This window comes from Schistocerca cancellata, chromosome 6 (assembly GCF_023864275.1).
Source record: "Schistocerca cancellata isolate TAMUIC-IGC-003103 chromosome 6, iqSchCanc2.1, whole genome shotgun sequence".
In the NCBI taxonomy this organism is placed as follows: domain Eukaryota; kingdom Metazoa; phylum Arthropoda; class Insecta; order Orthoptera; family Acrididae; genus Schistocerca; species Schistocerca cancellata.
Genome location: NC_064631.1, coordinates 362,433,752 through 362,452,277, shown reverse-complemented (window position 1 = coordinate 362,452,277; position 18,526 = coordinate 362,433,752). Strand labels below are relative to the sequence as shown.

The window sequence follows — 18,526 nt, the reverse complement described above, 5'->3', positions numbered from 1 at the left end:
TCGTCAATCAAATACTGGTTTAACATTAACTAAATTTTCCGTTGGTGCTTTGCAGAACTTAAGATTAAAAAGAAGAAACTTCCTGATGTCCTGCAAAATTATATTTATTTACTCACTAACCATTTTTCCACTTCTCAGACAATCTTCAGCTGTTGCCACCTGAGAGGCCGAAAGCCGGATCGTGACCAAATAAATACAATTTCGCAGGACATTAGAAAGTTTTTTCCTTCCTAATATCAAAAACTGATAAGTCAACTTTGTCTGTGGGCAGACATATTCCTCGCAAGAAGGCACATTAGTAGAGCGCTGACAGTACACGGCACTACGTGCTAGCTGAATTACGAGAAGAACAAGAAGAAAGCGCTTGTGAAGCATCTAGGAAAGTAGGTTCTTCACAGCCCCGATTCCCAGTAATTTCCGCTTCTTCCCACGGCTTCAATGCTAGCAGGATTCACAATGCTGAGCGGGCAAGGAAATAAACTCTCGCATCAATTCTTCAGAAGGTACTGTAGGCAGAGAAATCTGTCGCTAGATGCTTGTAAAGGTTTGGTTTCCACGCGGTACGCAACGATGCAGTACTCCCGTCTGGCTTGCTGGAGTCACAAAGATGCAAGCTCATTGCATCAGCCTCTCATTGTTGACACTGCTGCTTTAAGAGATGTTTTGCGTCAGTGAATGATCAAACTTTTTAATGCTTTAGGTTCCAGAAGTTGAGCAAAGCAATTGCCAATTTACTGTACCTGCTATAAACCTAGACTTGGTGCAAAGTAACTATGACTGAGCTAAACGATGTTTTGTATGGGTTGATGGTAAGAGTTTCATCATCTAAAGTCTCAACAGGTAGAATGAACGGAGCAATGCAGCCACTATACCTCTATATAGATCTGAACAGTCAGAATACTTTCATTTGGTTCATCGGGCTGAGTGGTTGTGGAAGTCCCTTAAGGAACGAAATCTGCACTCTTGCATGTAAACCACCTTACTCTCATGGATATGATGTATTCTTTCAGCTAGAGATAACATAACGGAAGGGAATCAACAGAGGAGCACAGTCATATTAACTAGCAGAGCTGGACAGGGTTGCGGAGTTTCCCCAGAGTTAGAAAAGGTTTTTGCCTTCCATTGTCGGTCGATCACTAGGCTATATTCTGTTAAAGCTTCAGATCAAACTTTTAGGGAGACTCGCAGGACGCTTGCATGCTATTGCGGGCGTGTTTGTTATCATGACATGGAAAATACGGAAGCTATTCCACGAAACTTTATAACATGCATATAGATTTATTTTTGTTGCGTCACATGTTGAAGTCTCGGACTAAGTGGCAGTGTCATCACTAGCCCTACAGTTCAAAAGTTGTAGACTGCAGAGGGAGCCCCTTTGCTGAACACATGTATCCTCGAAATTCTTCCTGGGATCGGAACTCGGTTTATGAATCTAGCTAACGGGTGTAATCTGCAAAACGAAGATGCATCTGTCACATATATATGCGTCTATTATCTTATAAATTTTTCACCAGTTCACTCAGGTGTTCAGTATCCGCCCAAAGCTGTATTACAAACTGAAGAATCTTCTTAACTGAAATCATATGATGACCAATGATATAGTATATGCAGTGTGCTGCTCTCTCATATACTAGTCGGTGCATCGAAATCCTCTCGCTATCAACAAACTTTTCACATGCGGTAATTCGGGTGGGAAGAATGACTGTCTAAACGTTTCTGTGAGCATTGTAATTAGTCTAACGTTTTCTCCGTGATTACTGTGTCAGTAATATGTGAGCGGCTGTAGTACATTCCTAGATTCCTCACTGAAAGTAGATTCTTGAAACTTTGTAAGTAGGATTTCAGAGGATAGTTGACGACTATCTTCAAGATTTTACCAATTTAATATTTTCAGCTTCTTCGTGACGCCCCCTCATCGGTAAAAAAAGGCTGATCATTGTGCTGACCTTCGTATACATTCAATATCCCTCGCTATTCCTATTTGTTGCAGTACCCATACGCTTGAGTGATATTCTAGGACGGGTCGCACCAATGTTTTGTTAGAGATCTCCTCTGTATACTGACTTCATTTCTCTAGCGTCCTACCAGTGAACTGAAGTCTGCCATAACCCTTATTTACGAAAGAGCCTATGTGATCGTTCCATTTCAGAGCTCCACTAATTGTTACACAAAGGTATTTGTATGATTTGACCAATTCCAATTGTTGCTCAGTGTTATTGCTACCATAGACTGCTATATTTTGTTTTCGTTTTGTTAAGGGCACAGTTTTACATTTCTGAACATTTAATGTAAGTTACCAATCTCCGCACCACTCTGAAATCTGGTCAAGATCCGACTGAATATTAGTCCATTTTTTTCCTTCCTTTCAGGCAGCACTTGACTGTAGATAAAGACATTCTCTACGCAAAGTCTGGTGTTACTATTAATATTTTTTGCAAAGTCTTTAATAATTAAGGGCAAGGGCCCCAACTCACTTTTATCAGGCACACCTCAAGTTACATCAATCGATGTCTATTCATCCAAGGTAACATGTTATGTCCACCCTAACAAGAAAACCTCAGTCCTGTCACAAATTTCACTCGCTAACACTTACGGTCGTTCTTTCGACAATAAGAAAGGTTGTGGTAGTGATTCAAATGCTTTTCGGAAGTCAAGTAACACTAAATGTACCTGACTGCCCTGATCGTTGGCTGGGTAAGTTAATTCAGAGGTCGGAGAAGGGCTACGGCATGCCACTTCCAACAGGGCCATGCCTAGTGAGGAACTGGAGAACTGACACCAACCTTCGGCTTGAAGGCAGCTTTACTTATACGCTGCTGAGATTGTTGAGATACACAATTAACGCAGCAGATTTTTTGCTCCAATTTAGCGAGAAACTGGCTTCAGATCTGATGGTCTGATGTGCTGCAAATTATTGTTACGGTGTGCGATAACTGCCCCTTCATGGGAGGCTACGTGTATTTTACGTTGAGAGCCAGTTCCATAATCCAGCAGTGAAACTTCATGTTGTGAGCGAGCGACGAGCGTTTGTCTCCGGTTATTTTTCTGGCACTACGGCCTGAAACGGAGCAGTAAACGGCGACTTCCGGAGAACAGAGCCTACGGAGGCCCGTGTGCCGCGGCTTCAACCGCGACCTCGCTCTGCGCAGGCGCAGCGTGCCGGCGTCACGCACCGCCGCCCCCGCATCCTTCCCCTCCACTAACCCCTGCCTTCCCCCCCCCCCTTCCACCGGGCAGGCCCTCACAGCGGCTCCCACGCCACGCGGTCAGGCTGGCAGGACGACGCCAGCGTAACTCACACCTGTAACCTGCACAACTGCACCTGTTGCACACAACTGCACGTGACCGCACGCACCTTATCCAGAATCCACTGACACCGAAATTGCACATAATGCATTTTCTCACTGTAGCGTATTTCCTAGTCACCAAGTCGCATATCGCCACGAACGCAGTTTCGCATGATCAAACACTACGCAGGGGCAAGAAATCAAGAATTATCACATCACCATTCGTATCCATCAATCTTGTCTGTTGCGACTTCTTGTTTAGTGCAAAAATTTCGCCCCAGTCTCATTCTCTAAATAATATTTCTTCAAATTGCATACTAGGAGTACAGTATTTACAAGTAGCGAGAGAGGGAAAGGAGCGGATAAGAAGGTGGTGGGAAGAGAGGCGGGTGCTGGATGGTTTTTTAGAGAATCAGCACACTTTAAAAGAAAGCCTGCTATCATGCTTTGGTTGCAATTAAGAACTTCAGTCGTTCACTTACTGAAATACTTTATTCACTCATTTCGGAATAATTGCATTTTTCACTGGTTCTTATCTGTACTCGCTGTATTTCAATAGCTTGAGCTTGGTCATGCTCATGTCGTAGCATGTGGTCCTTTTCCAGCTGAGAACTTTTAGAAGTGATACATAATTGGACAGTTTATTCAGATTCATTAATACTAACTAGGACAGTACTTCATACTGAAGTCAGTCGTATACGTTCACCTGTGTTAGCTTTCGCAATTTATTATAGTGCACCTTATATATATATATATATATATATTCTGGTTGCTTCAGCTGCCCTTACTGCTACGCTTTATGCAACCCGTGATGCTTTCAAACACCACGCGCGAGGTTTTCATATTCTCTGGCTCGCTATTCGCAAACCGTTAGTCCCATGTAAATAATGAACGGTAACTTCTTGCAGGAAATTTCATGTAGCCAAATTATGTACTGAGGTGCGTTTTCGCTGGGGACCATGGTTTTCGAGTTATTTAAAAATCGCGTTTGAAGGGCACTTTTGTACGTTTTTCTTGAATATCTCGAAAACTAAGGCCTCTAGCGAAAACGTATCCCTGTACAAAATTTAACTACATCAAATATACTACAAAGAGGCGATGTTCATCTTGTCTGTAAGACTAAAAGTTTGCACTTAGCGAGCGAGAGAATATGAAAGTCTTGCATGTGGTATTTGAAGGCTTTGCAGGTTGCATAAAACTCATGAGTACGGGCAGCTGAATCATCCTGCAACTCTGTAATCTACATAAATACAGCCATGTCAGATTCAAATTTAAGGGAAGAATATCACATAAGTGTGATTTACCCAAGGACGAGATAGCATTCAAAACCCTCATTCAACCAATTGTTGAGAACTATTCGTCGGTCTGGTACATTCAGAAAATTGGATCAACGAAAGAGTGCTCAACAAAGAAGACGTAGTGACACGTGGAGTAGCTTACCCACAAAATTCCGAGAACTCAGGTTCCGAAACAGGTAAAAAAAAAAAAAAAAAGTCACGTCCTTCGACATATATTTCGCGTAATGATGCAGACGATAAAATTATAGAAGATCTGGCTTGTACATAGAGTTACTTTCTTCTCGCTCACTATCCGCGATGAATGGGATAGGGAGAGTTCATTGCAGTGTCCAGCATATTATATACCCAAAGTGGTACCATAAACTTGAAAAATGCATAGTAGATGCTTGTATATGTCACAGATATTACGTCTGAAAACAATTATGTACTTGATGCCAAGGAAGCTTCCTTTCACTTGATGTGGTGGTAATCCGTAGGTTGAAGATAGTCGCTAGACCGAAAATGGTTGTCTGTGGATGAATATAAACTACAGCCTCTATGTGTTTGTTTAAGAAACAACTTTTACTGCTGTCAGCCGCGACTTTCTTTTATTTATGTCTTGCACAGCGCGTTTCGGAAATGACTTCCATTTTCAAGCTTGTGATGTTTTCGTTGTGTGAGATGCAACACTATTCTGCTGCCTTCACTGTGATATAAAGTGTGTCCCAGGAGAAATGGTCAATATTCAAGTATATGACAGGAACGCTCATTCGAGGCAAAGAAGTCCAGTAGACAAGGGCTCTAAAATGCATACCTTAAGGGCTATGAGTATACTGCATCTGCGATACTGCGAAACGAATCTCTTCTATTGCAAGCTCCTTGCTTTTCATATTTTGGGCGGAGGTAGTATGGACGAAAACAAATTTGAAACATGGGTTCCAAGATGTTTACCTTAAGAGCTACGAGCACTTGTTCAGTACAAGATATGTGCTCACATCAGCGAATATGAACCGCTGAAAGCCATAAGTTACGCACTTTAAGAGTCCATGTTTACTAGACATATTTTTCTTGTTTTGGTTCATACTGCCACCTCAAAAAACACAAAAAGCAAAGAGCTTGTTGTAGAACATATTTGTTTCACAGTATCGAAAATGAAGAAGTTCTCATAGCTCTTAAGATACACATTTTAGAGCCTATGTTTACTACGCTTTTTTGCTTTGAATGATCATTACTGTCATATCCTTTACGGGCGCGAAGGAGCGGCTGGTCCCCGGCACGAATCCGTCCGGCGGATTTGTGTCGAGGTTCGGTGAACCGGCCGGTCTGTGGATGGTTTTTAGGCGATTTTCCATCTGCCTCGGCGAATGCGGGCTGGTTCCCCTTATTCCGCCTCAGTTACACTATGTCGGCGATTGCTGCGCAAACAAGTTCTCCGCGTACGCGTACACCACCATTACTCTATCACGCAAACATAGGGGTTACACTCGTCTGGTATGAGGCGTTCCCTGGGGGGCCAAACCGCACAATAACCCTGGGTTCGCTGTGGGGCGGCGGAGGGGTCAATTGGACTGCGGTAGTCGTCGTGGGGTTGTGGACCACTACGGCTGCGGCGGGGACGGAGCCTTTCCGTCGTTTCTAGGTCCCCGGTTAACATACAGTACAATGCAATACTGTCATTTCCCTGAATATCAACTATTATTCCTGGGACAGCCTTTATAAACACACAAAATTTTCTAATTAATGATGGATCTTTACATGCAGTGAATGGCAAATTGGGAAAATAAATGAGTGAAAATTTCTTTTTCCAGGTTCACCGTTAACCTTGTAAAAGATCCACATTAATTACAAAATTGGATGTGTTTGTAAAGGCAAAAGAATAATTCAGGACCTCCCACATCGAAAAAACACATGTAGAGGCCATAATACACGAAAAAACGCATTTAAAAATGGGATTATTTCCTGAACCGCGTCGTGCAAGAAACAGAGAAAGATAATGGTGACTGACAGCAGCATAAGTTATTTTTTAAAGAAACCCGTTATTTTTACAGTCACGTGCTTTCACCAACTATTTCTACTGGATAAAATAAAATTACAACTTTTGATGGTTCTGTGATGCCGTTCCTTAAAAACGACATTAAGAAACTGAATTAGACCCATCAGGAGATGAATGCTTAAGTTCATAAACCAGTAACAGTTTTCAGCAAGTAAGTCATTAAACAAGCTGGATAGATGGTTAAACATTCCTAAAGAAAACCTGGGTTTGGAAAAGTTTCCTTCTGTTCGCGAAAAAGAACTCAGTTTATTAACGAAACGCACGTCTGAATGGTGACGCCGGTATTAGTAACTAGGATGCACACGCGAAGTGACAGTGGCATCACACACGACGCAACACTTGCCCTTTCATGAGGAAGCACCACATGTCGGCGGCTGGCGCTGCGTGCGGCGCGCGCGTCTGCTGGCGACTGGCGACGCCGGCTGCAGCTGCGGCGGCGCGTTGCTCCCGCTGCCCCTACCTGCGCGTCCCCCCGCCCGCCAATCAAAACGTGCCGACCGCTCTCCGCCCGGAAGCAACTGCAGGGCTTCCGGAGAGCCGCGCCGCTTCGGATTAATGTCGACACGCTCCGGGGCGCCGCTGACCTCGCCTCCTCTGTACTACATTCCACACTTTTACAACTACGCACGCACACGGAAACAGAAAAAAAAAACTCAGAACTTTTGAAATGCTCAACCACTACGTTTACGCGTGACACATCTTCCGGGTGACGAAAACCGAAATTCGGGAACTATTTTTGCTCTCGTGTTTTTTGAGGTCTGAAGCGGATTTGCTAGCCCAGTTAAATATGGTCTCTGGGAAACAGCTGTTCCAGTTCCGATTTAGTCAACACAATCATCATTTCTCTTCGGTTAAATATTAGAGATGTAAACAACTTCATGCTCAGTCTAATACACTATGTGATCAAAAGTATCCGGACACCTGGCTGAAAATTACTTACACGTTCGTGGCGCCCTCCATCGGTAATGCTGGAATTCAATATGGTCTTGTCCCACCCTTAGCCTTGAGGACAGCTTCCTCTCTCGCAGGCATACGTTCAGTCAGGTGCTGGAAAGTTTCTTGGGGAATGTCAGCCCATTCTTCACGTAGTGCTGCACTGAGGTGAGGTATCGATGCCGGTCAGTGAGGCCTGGTACGAAGTCGGCGTTCCAAAACATTCCAAAGGTGTTCAATAGGATTCAGGTCAGCACTCTGTGCAGGCCTCTCCATTACAGGGATGTCATTGTCGTGTAACCACTCCGCCACAGGCCGTGCATTATGAACAGGTGCTCGATGGTGTTGAAAGATGCAATCGCCATCCCCAAATTGGTCTTCGACAGTAGGAAGCAAGAAGGTGCTTCAAACATCAATGTAGGCTGTGCCGTGACAGTGTCACGCAAAACAACAAGGGGTGCAAGCCCCTTCCATGAAAAACACGACCGCACCAAAACATCACCGCCACCGAATTTTACTGTGGGCACTACACACGCTGGCAGATGCCGTTCATCGGGCTTTCGCCATACCCACACCCTGCCATCGGATCGCCACATTGTGTACCGTGATTCGTCACTCCACACAAAGTTTTTCTATTGTTCAATCGTCCAATGTTTACGCTCCTCACACCAAGCGAGGCGTCGTTTGTCGTTTACCGGCGTGATGTGTGGCTTATGAGCAGCCGCTCGACCATGAAATCCATGTTTTCTCACCTCCCGCCTAACTGTCATAGACTTGCAGTGGATCCTGATGCAGTTTGGAATTCCTGTGTGATAGTCTGGATAGATGTCTGCCTATTACAAATTACGACCCTCTTCGCCTGTCGGTGGTCTCTGTCAGTCAACAGACGACGTCAGTCTGTATGCTTTTGTGCTGTAAATGTCCCTTCACGTATCCATTTCACTATCCCATCAGAAACAGCGGACCTAGGGATGTTTAGGAGTGTGGAAATCTCGCGTACAGACGTATGACGCAAGTGACACCCAATCACATGACCACTTTCGAAGTCCGTGAGTTCCGCGGAGCGCCCCATTCTGGTCTCTCACGATGTCTAATGACCACTGAGGTTGCTGATATGAAGTGCCTGGCAGTAGGTGGCAGCCCAATGGACGTAATATGAAAAACGTATGTTTTGGGGGTGTCCGGATACTTTTGATCACATAGTGTATTTCTATTTCTTTTTAAACGTAGCCGAAAAGTTTTAAAAATAAAACGTAGCCTGATAACCCAAACATGTTTCAAAAACAGCTGTGCGTTTACATACTAGCGAAAATCGATTGTTGAAGGGGAAAACCGGCTCCTAGCACCGGATTTCCTGAATCGATTTTAGAGCGTTTACATGAACAACCAGAAACGGTAGTGGGAAATCGATTTACGAAGTACGGTTTTGGGAGCCCCATGTAAGTAAACGTAGTGTGTGGACAGTTGGCAGCACTGTGGAGGCGGGACCATGGGCTACGGGCAAGATCGCCATATATCAATCGTGAAGCAACGGAAAAAATGAATGTTTTTCAAAATTCACGATAGATACTTTTTGAAAGTTTATCTGAACTCGATCGTGTCGCTAAATAGCAAGAGTCCACTTGTTAAAAATAACTTTATCGATGTGTTTCGGGCATGGCCTATCATAAGAATATCAGAAACAAACTTGATATCAAGTATCGTAGATCTAGTAACACAAGTTACCACTTGATACGATTCCGCAGTTAATCGTATAATTGTCTCAAAAATCGTGCGTGACCTTGTGCAGCAAGTTAAGTATGTTTTCCACGAGCAACTTTCTTCTCTCTATCTGCTCCTCGCAAGTCAGCCTTTTGCAGCGCTACTGTCATTTTACTCATGTACTGAGTCTCGCCTGTCACAGGTGGTCGTTCTCGTTCAAACGTCAGCGACAAAACTGCGTGTGTGACGTGAGAGCTATCTACTGTACAGTCTAGTACCTGATCAGCGAAAACGACTTTATGAGGGACTATCCTTCTTACGAAATATAGTAACGGAATGTAGGAACAGATAATGAGAGTCGAATTTATAAATGATAAAATTCATAATGGATGAAATTGACAAAGTCATGTGGAAACAACTGCAAAAGTGTAGTCCAAACATTTCAAAACATCTACATTAAATTGCTTTCTATACTTACAAACACAGCAAACAATATTTAAAATGCAGTAAACAGCACCTTTTCTTTGGACGTTAGCTGACGACGTCACAGTTCCCTGTTTCTGCGCACTTGCAGTCCGCAGTATACTTAAGATATTTGAACCCCATATTCGCCATCAGTTGACCACTGACGTCAGCGAGCCTCTCGCGACGTGATTGGCGGCTGATTTGCAGGCAAGCAGGTGGCACGCATCCACAACGAGTAGCCCAGTTGACCACAAAGTCGCTGGGGTAAAACCGGTTTCAAACTGCTTGAAAGTTGCACAGGGAGAACTCCTATGATCTTTATAGAGTTAGACCGCCGCGGTGTAGTGATTACGAATAATACGCGATTAAACTGTCGATTACAGATTCTGAAGACAGTGGATCAGTTGTGGAAAAGTTACAATGTCTATTGAGGAGTGTGTATTCTCCACAGAATAACAATAAATACTCATTTCAGGTGTACAGCGCTCACGATATTCACGTTTTCCCGAATGCGCGTCCGTCTATTTCTTCACCTTGATGGAAAATTTCGTGGGTTTCAGCTAAATATTATGCATGAACTGAAGAAGAATTGCCATCAGCCGTGATAAGCAGTTTGCAAATGACGAGGTATGCAAACAAGCAGAACTATCGTTACTTCACAAAGAATAAACCCTGTGCGGTTCATGAACGCTTTTTGTATAACTGAAAGATGCAGTTTCACCACAGAGCTAAACAGACCTTATACTTTCTCAGGGAAGGAAAAATTAGGTTTTAAAGAGTCACTGACGACGAGGTCATTAGAGAGGGAGCACAGGCTCGAATTAGGAACTCGTATATAGCCAACGTAGTTAATGGCAGCTTTGACAGAAAGATGGCAACCGTGTAAACAAGAAGATTTAAACAATGAATTCAAGATGAAATTTGTGATGTTCAAGCAGAAATGTTACAGCGAACAGCTGAGAGCAACAAGAGCATACTGAGCGTATGTATATCTACAGGAGGAAGGCACTGTATGTAATAAATTAGTATTTAAAAACTCATAGTCTGGGTTACTTTCTGTTAAACGTTGCAATGTTTAATTACTGCCAACAGAATGGTTTCCTGGCGTTCTGAATTTGAAGATTTTTCATATGTAGCTAAGCAGTGGTTTCTTATGGAATTATATTTAATAATAATAACAACAACGTTCAATTAAAGTTAAAAGTATAAAGGAGAAAGATGACATTGTTACATGTATTAGCACTAGCGTTCTACCTAACCACAGGAGGGGTAAAATACTCTTACTGTGATAGTTAAAGCTACGACGACATGTGAAGGATAATAAAAATATATAGAAACAACAAAGATAGAGGAATGTGAAATGATTAGTGAAGAAGCCAAGCTGTTGTGGAATCAGTCACCCGTAAGTGACAGGAGACTTATGGAAGATTAGAGTCAGTTTTCGTAATCTTTGAGGTTATTATTGTTAAGTATAGGTACGATGCTATATACCTCGTATTGGACCGGGAGGCGAAAATGAGTCGCGTGTGACTTGGAGCGAGGTAGCAGTTCAACAGAGACCTGTGTGTAATACTGTCAGACAGTGAACTATTGTTACGTCACAATGACTAAAGTTACTGGTAATGTGTTTTTGAAGGGTACTGGATACCGTGCAAACTAAAAAATCAAGATGAAGAGTGAAAGTAAGGAAACACGATGCTTGTGCCAAAAATGAAAAGTTATACAGTACAAAGGAATGTGGAATGGAGAAGAGTATGTAGTCTGTGGAAAGTTTTAGAATGAAAAATTATTGTAGAGTGAGAGATATCTTGCGAATGATGATGACGAGGTCCCATACTCCGAGGAGCATAGGGAACGATGCGGGAGACCCGCACCACCGACTAGGCAAGGTCCTAGCGGAGGTGGTTTGCCATTGCCTTCCTCCGACCGTAATGGGGATTAATGATGATGATGAAGACGACACAACAACACCCAGTCATCTCGAGGCAGGCAAATATGGTAGCTAAATGAGTTTAAGATACACATAGCAGAGCAAGCAGTACTATAGGGGTAACTGAGAGACGATCGGAGGATAAGACTGACCGGGTTGTAAAGAAGTGAAAGCTAGCAGAGGGGAGTAACGATGAAGTTACTGTTTTAGCACGCCAACCTGTTGTCTACATTGCTTCCGTACAATAAATTTCTGAGTCATAAAAATAAATACTTAATCATCAAAGTAAGATATGCGTTGTGTTAATTTTGCACAATTCGTTAGAATTTCTTTTAGATATTGCTAACAACCAACTGTTACATTATGATTAAGTCGTAGCGGTAGGTAGGTTTAGAAGATATCCGGCACTCGCTTTCAGTGATGCAGTGATTTAAAAGACAGTGGGAACTCTTGTTGGGTGGGCACATTGGGATCCGAAGACCTTCCGTCTCTGCAGTAACGGCTGACAGAGAGGGAAAGAGAGAGAGAGCGTAGGTGGGGGGGGGGGGGGGGGAGGAGCAGGAGTGGGCTCGGTCCGTCCAGAACAAAGGCACAACAGGCACAGAGGAAGCAAGCGAGTGCGCCGTCACGGCACACCCACCTGAGCCCAGCCCAGGCCAGGCCAGGAAGTCAGCGTCCCGGCGGGAAACAGCCGGCTTTGTTCCATTAGGCGCCTCGCCACGCGCCCATGCTGAACGACCACTCCTGCCAGTAACATCTTTACGTCACTGAAACACGATACCTCTTGTCTGCCTTCTTTCTTTCTCTTGGTCGAAACGCACCACCCGATCGAAACGATCCGTATACCTATTACTGCACAGTAATGTGGGGTATGTCCACGCTTCATCTCTACGATGGCTTGAACTCTACTGCAAACACATTCAACTAGTTATCTGAATGTATGTGGAGAAACTGTGGCCCACTCTTCCCCATGAGCCGAAACCAGAGAAGGTAGCGATGTTGGACGCTGGGATATGGAGAGATATCGACATTCTAACTCATTCCAAAGACGTTCCACCGAGTTCAGGTCAGGAATCTGGATAGGCCAGTCTATTTGGGAAATGTTATTGTCCAAAAACCGTAGTCTTCCAAATCCAGCTTTGTTACACAGTGTATTGTCGTGCTTCTACAATCATCATCCGCGAAGTTTTCCTTTGTAGTAGTCAGGACACAAAGCTGTAAAATGTGTTCACATTCTTCCGAGTTTGGGGTATCCTCAAGTGGAGTAAGGGGACCATCCGCTAACCACGAAAAGCACACGGAAAACGCACCCATACCGCGTTTCACTGTTGCCACTACACATTATGGCAGGCAACGTTCTCCAGGTATTCGCCAAACCCAAACCCTTCCATAGTATTGCTACAGCATCATTTGTCGCTCCAAAATGCTCGTCTCCAGTCATCAACTGATGAGTGGCATCGGTCTTTACTTCACCTTAAGCGTCACTTTGCATTGGCTACAAAAATGTGTGGCTTACGAGGAGCTGCTCGATCATTGTATCCTGTTCGTTTTAATACTCTATGCACAGTCTGTGATAGAGTGTGATAGCTGTACTTCTGGTAGCTCTTTGTAAGTCAAAAGTGATTCCTTCCGCTAATTTCATGCGATTTTTAACGACAGCCCTGGACAATGCTCGACAGTTCCCGTTCAGCAGTACATGAAGTCTGTCTAACCTTGATTTAGTTGGGGTTGTTTCTTCATGTTTCCACTTCACAGTCACATGACCAACAGTCAATCTGGGCGGCTTTATAAGGGCTGAAATGTCTCTGATGGATTTGATACTTAGATGACATCCAATGACCAGTCCACATTTGTAGGCAGTGAGCTCTCCTACTGACAACACAATACTCTCCAACTCCTTTTATGCTCGTGACATCTGGCGGTCACTGTGCAGGGGTGTACAGATACTTTTGATCATATAGTATATTTCTGTGTGTGGCTTTAAACGATTGTATACTGAATTTCAAACGATATCACGTTGTCCAATGAGGACATTTCTCCATCTTACAGTACTTCAACATAAAGGTAGAATACGTAATTGAGTAATGATATTATACACTGTCTAAGTAGGCAGTTTAGGTTTTTATGTTGGGAACGCCACGTAGCGCTCTGTATGAAAATTATTGACTGTGCTGTGTGCAGTCTGTGGCTGGTTGAACTCATTGTTGGAGTAATATTCGCCATTGCAGTGTTGGGCAGTTGGCTGTTAACAGCGCGTAGTGTTGTGCAGTTGGAGGTGAGCCGCCAGCAGTGGTGGATGTGGGGAGAGAGATGCCAGAGTTTTGAGAGCGGACAATCTGGACGTGTGTCCGTCAGAAAAAAGAAATTTGTAAGACTAGATATTATGAAATGATATACGATGACTTTTGAACATTATTAAGGTAAATACATTGTTCTCTATCAAAATCTTTCATTTGCTAACTATGACTATCAGTAGTTAGTGCCTTCAGTAGTTAGAGTCTTTTATTTAGCTGGCAGTATTAGCGCTCGCTGTATTGCAGTAGTTCGAGTAAGGAAGATTTTTGTGAGGTAAGTGGTTTATGAAAGGTATAGGTTATTGTTATTCGGGGCCATTCTTTTGTAGGGGTTACTGAAAGTCAGACTGCGTTGCGCTAAAAATATTGTGTGTCAGTTTAGTGATAATCAGAATAAGTAAAGAGAGAAACGTCTGAGCATGTTCAGTTTTGCTCAGCTGTTTGAAAATCAAGTATCGTAAGAGGTTTACCAGCATAGTAATTAATAATTTTTCTAAGGGGACGTTTCAACTGATGAGCCAAAACATTATGATCACCTGCTTAATAGACTGTTTGTCCGTCTTCGCAACGAAATACATCACTGATTCTGCGTATCAGGGATCCGACAGTTTGCTGGCAAGTTTGTGGAGCTATATGGCATTAGATGTGTACGCGCAGGTCATGTAATACGCGTAAATAACGGACTTCTGATTTGCGTACGCGGTGATGACGCCCAATAGCGACCCAGATGGGTTCCATAGGCTTTACATCAGGCGGATTTGGTCACCGAGACATTAACGTGAGTAATGCACCTAAACCACTGCAGCACGGTTCTGTTTCCGAGATACAGACAATTGTACTGATAAAAGATGACATCGCCGTCGGGGAAGACATCAAGCATGAGGGGATGCAGGGGGTTTACAGCTGTCAGCGTGTCTCCTGTTACTACCACAGGTTCCACGCAAGCGCAGGAGAATGTCTCTCACAGTATAATACTGATCCCACTATCCTCGTCGGTGGCGCGCTGTAGGTTTTGAGCCGCCGTTCACCTCGATGACGGATTTTGGGGAGACAACCATCGTCCTAGCGTAGCCAAAATGTGATTGAGAATCGTTAAGGCTTTCGTGGCCATTTGTTGACAAACTGCTGGTTGGCTTCTGTCACGGGTTCCTCGGTCGACGTTCCTCTGATGATTTTTCTGACGTTTCGCCGGCACAAGTGGCTGGCACTGTCGTGTGATCCATCCGAAGAGCCGGCACGTTTCTACTGATCGACGGTCTAATATCGATGGGCCCCTGCCCCCCGCAGTCGTAAATGACAATGTAGTTGGGCCAACATGCGAACACGTAGGGTTGGTCTACTGCGGAGCTCCGTGTTCAACAATGTACGAGGAACGGCGTGCTCTGAAACAGTTGTGCGTGCACCAGCACTGTGCTCTTTCGCCAGAGATGCCTCATATCGCTATCTATCCTAGTTTACAGAGCAGACAAGCCTCTGAAACACCCGTTCTGTGAAGAGTCGTGGACATCCAACCATTTAGATCCTCGTGATAGTTTCACCTCCTTCACCTCCTTCCGTAGATACTCATGACAGTAGCACGTGAACATTCGAACTGCTTCGCCGTTTCCGAGATACTCGTTCACAGGCTCTGCGTAATAATAATCTGCCCTTTGCCGAAATCTCTTATCTCAATGGATTTCCCCCTTGTCAGCCCATATCTTCGCCAGGGTGATCCCCGTCCGTGTCTGCTCCGCTTACATGCTTTCGTTATCGCGTCACGTGCCCACAACGTCACCAGGCGGCGTCCAACGTCGCGTTGGGCAGCGGTGATAATGTTTTGGCTTACGGTGTATTTTGTTACAGAGAAGACACGTTCTGTTATTTAACATTACTCTGGATCAGAGCAAACAAGTTTACAGGCAGGGAAGAATATTAAGCAAAAAACCAACAGACTCACTAAAATCCTTCTAGGTGTAGCCGCGCTATCTTAAAAAATACTAAAAATTGCTAAACACCAAAATAACCGACGTTTCGACCGTGATGCAGCGGTCTTTCTGAGGGCCAAGAACATTCAACTAGGGAGTGAGAGCTTCAATATATTGCGTTTCTAAATGTGCCACAAGACAAGAACTCAGCGGTCTTGTAAATTGCAATATACAGAAAATCTCACCCCCTAGTTGAATTGTCTGTGCCCTCAGCAAGGCCGTTGCACCACTGCTTAAACGTCGATTATTTTAGTGTTTTAGAAATTTTAAGTATGTTATAAGATTGCGCGGCAGTACACCCAGAAGGATTTTAATGAAGTGCATCATAGGGTGGGATTGAAATGGCTCGGCAACTGGAAACGTACTCCAAAACTGAAATTATGCTGAAGTGATGTACTAAACACAGATGTAAACAAACTATATAAATTTTTATATGTGATATATAGTAGTAAAATACATTATTATTATTACTGAAGGTGACAAGTCATGGTTGGAGGGGAGACGGGGCAGTATCAAACGCTGGTTAACCGCCCCCCCCCCCCCTACGCTCCCCCGCCCCCTAGAGAACCTAAACCGATATCCGCGCCTGCTCTGTACACAAAACTTGCTTGCTCGTTGTTAATATTTCACAAGGTGGTAATTGTTTACGGTATTTTCTGTCTTGCTAAGTTTGTAGAGTTTTAGCTGTAGGACAGTGGAGCCCCGTCCATCGAGAGTTTAAGTTGTCAAGCGCAGCGATCTCTCGTTTCATACCTGTCTTGGTTATGGGGTGTCCACCTGCCGAAATACGGGCAGTTGCTGAGGACGTTACCTGCTTGCAATTCTTTCAGTCATTTGAACATTCGATACGCCGAGAGACGACCAAGTTTGACATTTTCTCTTTCTATCTGTCATCTAACAACGCCGCAACGAAGTGGGACGGGCAGCAGACTACCGAAGAGCAGACGCAGCAGAGCTCGCCTCGGGGAACGTGCCGCGCGGCATCTGGTGCGACCGTAGCGCTCAGTCACACTGTCCGGCAGCGGACATTGCTCGCAACGGCTGATGCGCTCCACCAGGCACCGAGTGCGTTGGACTCACATCTGCGTTCTCAATTCATCACACGAGGAGGGAGGAGGATGGGGGGGAAGGTACTTGCTCTGGCAGCTTGTGCTGGGTGTGTAGCTTCTGCGCCCTGCTTCAAACCACCTGGTCTTCAGTTTACAAGTTGTGAGGGAACGGCGATTGGGTCAGTTAACTGGCACTAACAAGGGAACCTCCCCATCGCACCCCCTCAGATTTAGTTATAAGTTGGCACAGTAGATAGGCCTTGAAAAACTGAACACAGACCAATCGAGAAAACAGGAAGAAGTTGTGTGGAACTATGAAAAAACTAAGCAAAATATACAAAATGAGTAGTCCATATGCAAGATAGGCAGCATCAAGGAGAGTGTAAGTTTAGGAGCGCCGTGGTCCCGTGGTTAGCGTGAGCAGCTGCAGAACGATAGGGCCTTGGTTCAAGTCTTCCCTCGAGTGAAAAGTTTACTTTATTCATTTTCGCAAAGTTATGATCTGTCCGTTCGTTCATTGACGTCTCTGTTCACTGTAATAAGTTTAGTGTCTGTGTTTTGCGACCGCACCGCAAAACCGAGCGATTAGTAGACGAAAGGACGTGCCTCGCCAATGGGAACCGAAAACATTTGATCGCAAGGTCATAGGTCAACCGATTCCTCCACAGGAAAACACGTCTGATATATACTATACGGCACGTGCGTCACATGACAGGAATATGTTGTCGACCCACCTAACTTGTACACTTGGCGAATGGATAAAAAAATTCTTCTACCTTGCCCGATATAGGTTTTCTTGTGGATGTGATAATCACTCCCAAAAAGTGATGAAAACATAAGAGTTTGTCACATAAACTGCAACAATTGAATTGTCTGAAAATAAAAAATTAAACTTTTCACTCGAGGGAAGATTTGAATCAAGGACCTTTCGTACCGGAGCTGCTCACGCTAACCACGGGACCACGGCGCTCCTGAGCTGACATCAGCCTTGATGCTGCCTATCTTGCGCATGGACTAATCAGTTTGTATATTTTGCTTAGTTTTTTCATAGTTCCACACAACTTCTTCCTGTTTTCACGATTGATCCGTGTTCAATTTTTCAAGGCCTATCCACTGTGCCAACTTATAACTAAATCTGAGGGGGGGGGGGGCGATGGGGAGATTCCCTTGTAAGTAGAGCGAACAGAGGACGAGACGATATGGCGAGGCTGACTCCGCAAAAGCGTCAGGAATCCACTGGAGGCAACAGGGGCATCAGGCTACACATAATTTTTTACTTTCACTATTACTTTAAAAGGTGTGAGGCTTTCAAACCCTACGGGGTGGCTGGAAGTGGCCACGCCGCATTCGCCACCCAAAGCAGCCCCATCCGTACCGCAGAGACAAGGGGGCAAGCAGCGTAACGTAACGACACCTCAGCTTTGCTTTACACTCGAGCTGTGCAAGAGCGCTAGTTCCGTGCCCATCAGCGTCCAATAAACAGAAGTTCGATGTACCGCCACAGAACTAGGCTGGGCCCTGTGCAAGGGCGAGGGAACGTTCATAGCGTTCCAAGCTCGCTCAGTTTGTGAAG

At 44.4% G+C, this 18,526-nt stretch overlaps 1 protein-coding gene across 4 annotated transcripts in view; it reads right to left on the bottom strand.

The window, feature by feature from the left end:
• LOC126190702 (villin-1) overlaps positions 1 to 18,526 on the bottom strand; it is a 375,484-nt gene that overhangs the window by 104,499 nt on the left and 252,459 nt on the right. The window contains exon 1 of one of the 4 annotated variants that reach the window (XM_049931171.1): positions 6,961 to 7,016. The exons of the other annotated variants lie outside the window; for them this stretch is intronic. Coding sequence (XP_049787128.1) covers positions 6,961 to 6,983 — 23 coding nt within the window. The 5' untranslated portion in view covers positions 6,984 to 7,016. Of the gene's footprint in view, positions 1 to 6,960; positions 7,017 to 18,526 lie in introns of those variants that run through there. 4 annotated transcript variants of the gene reach the window in all.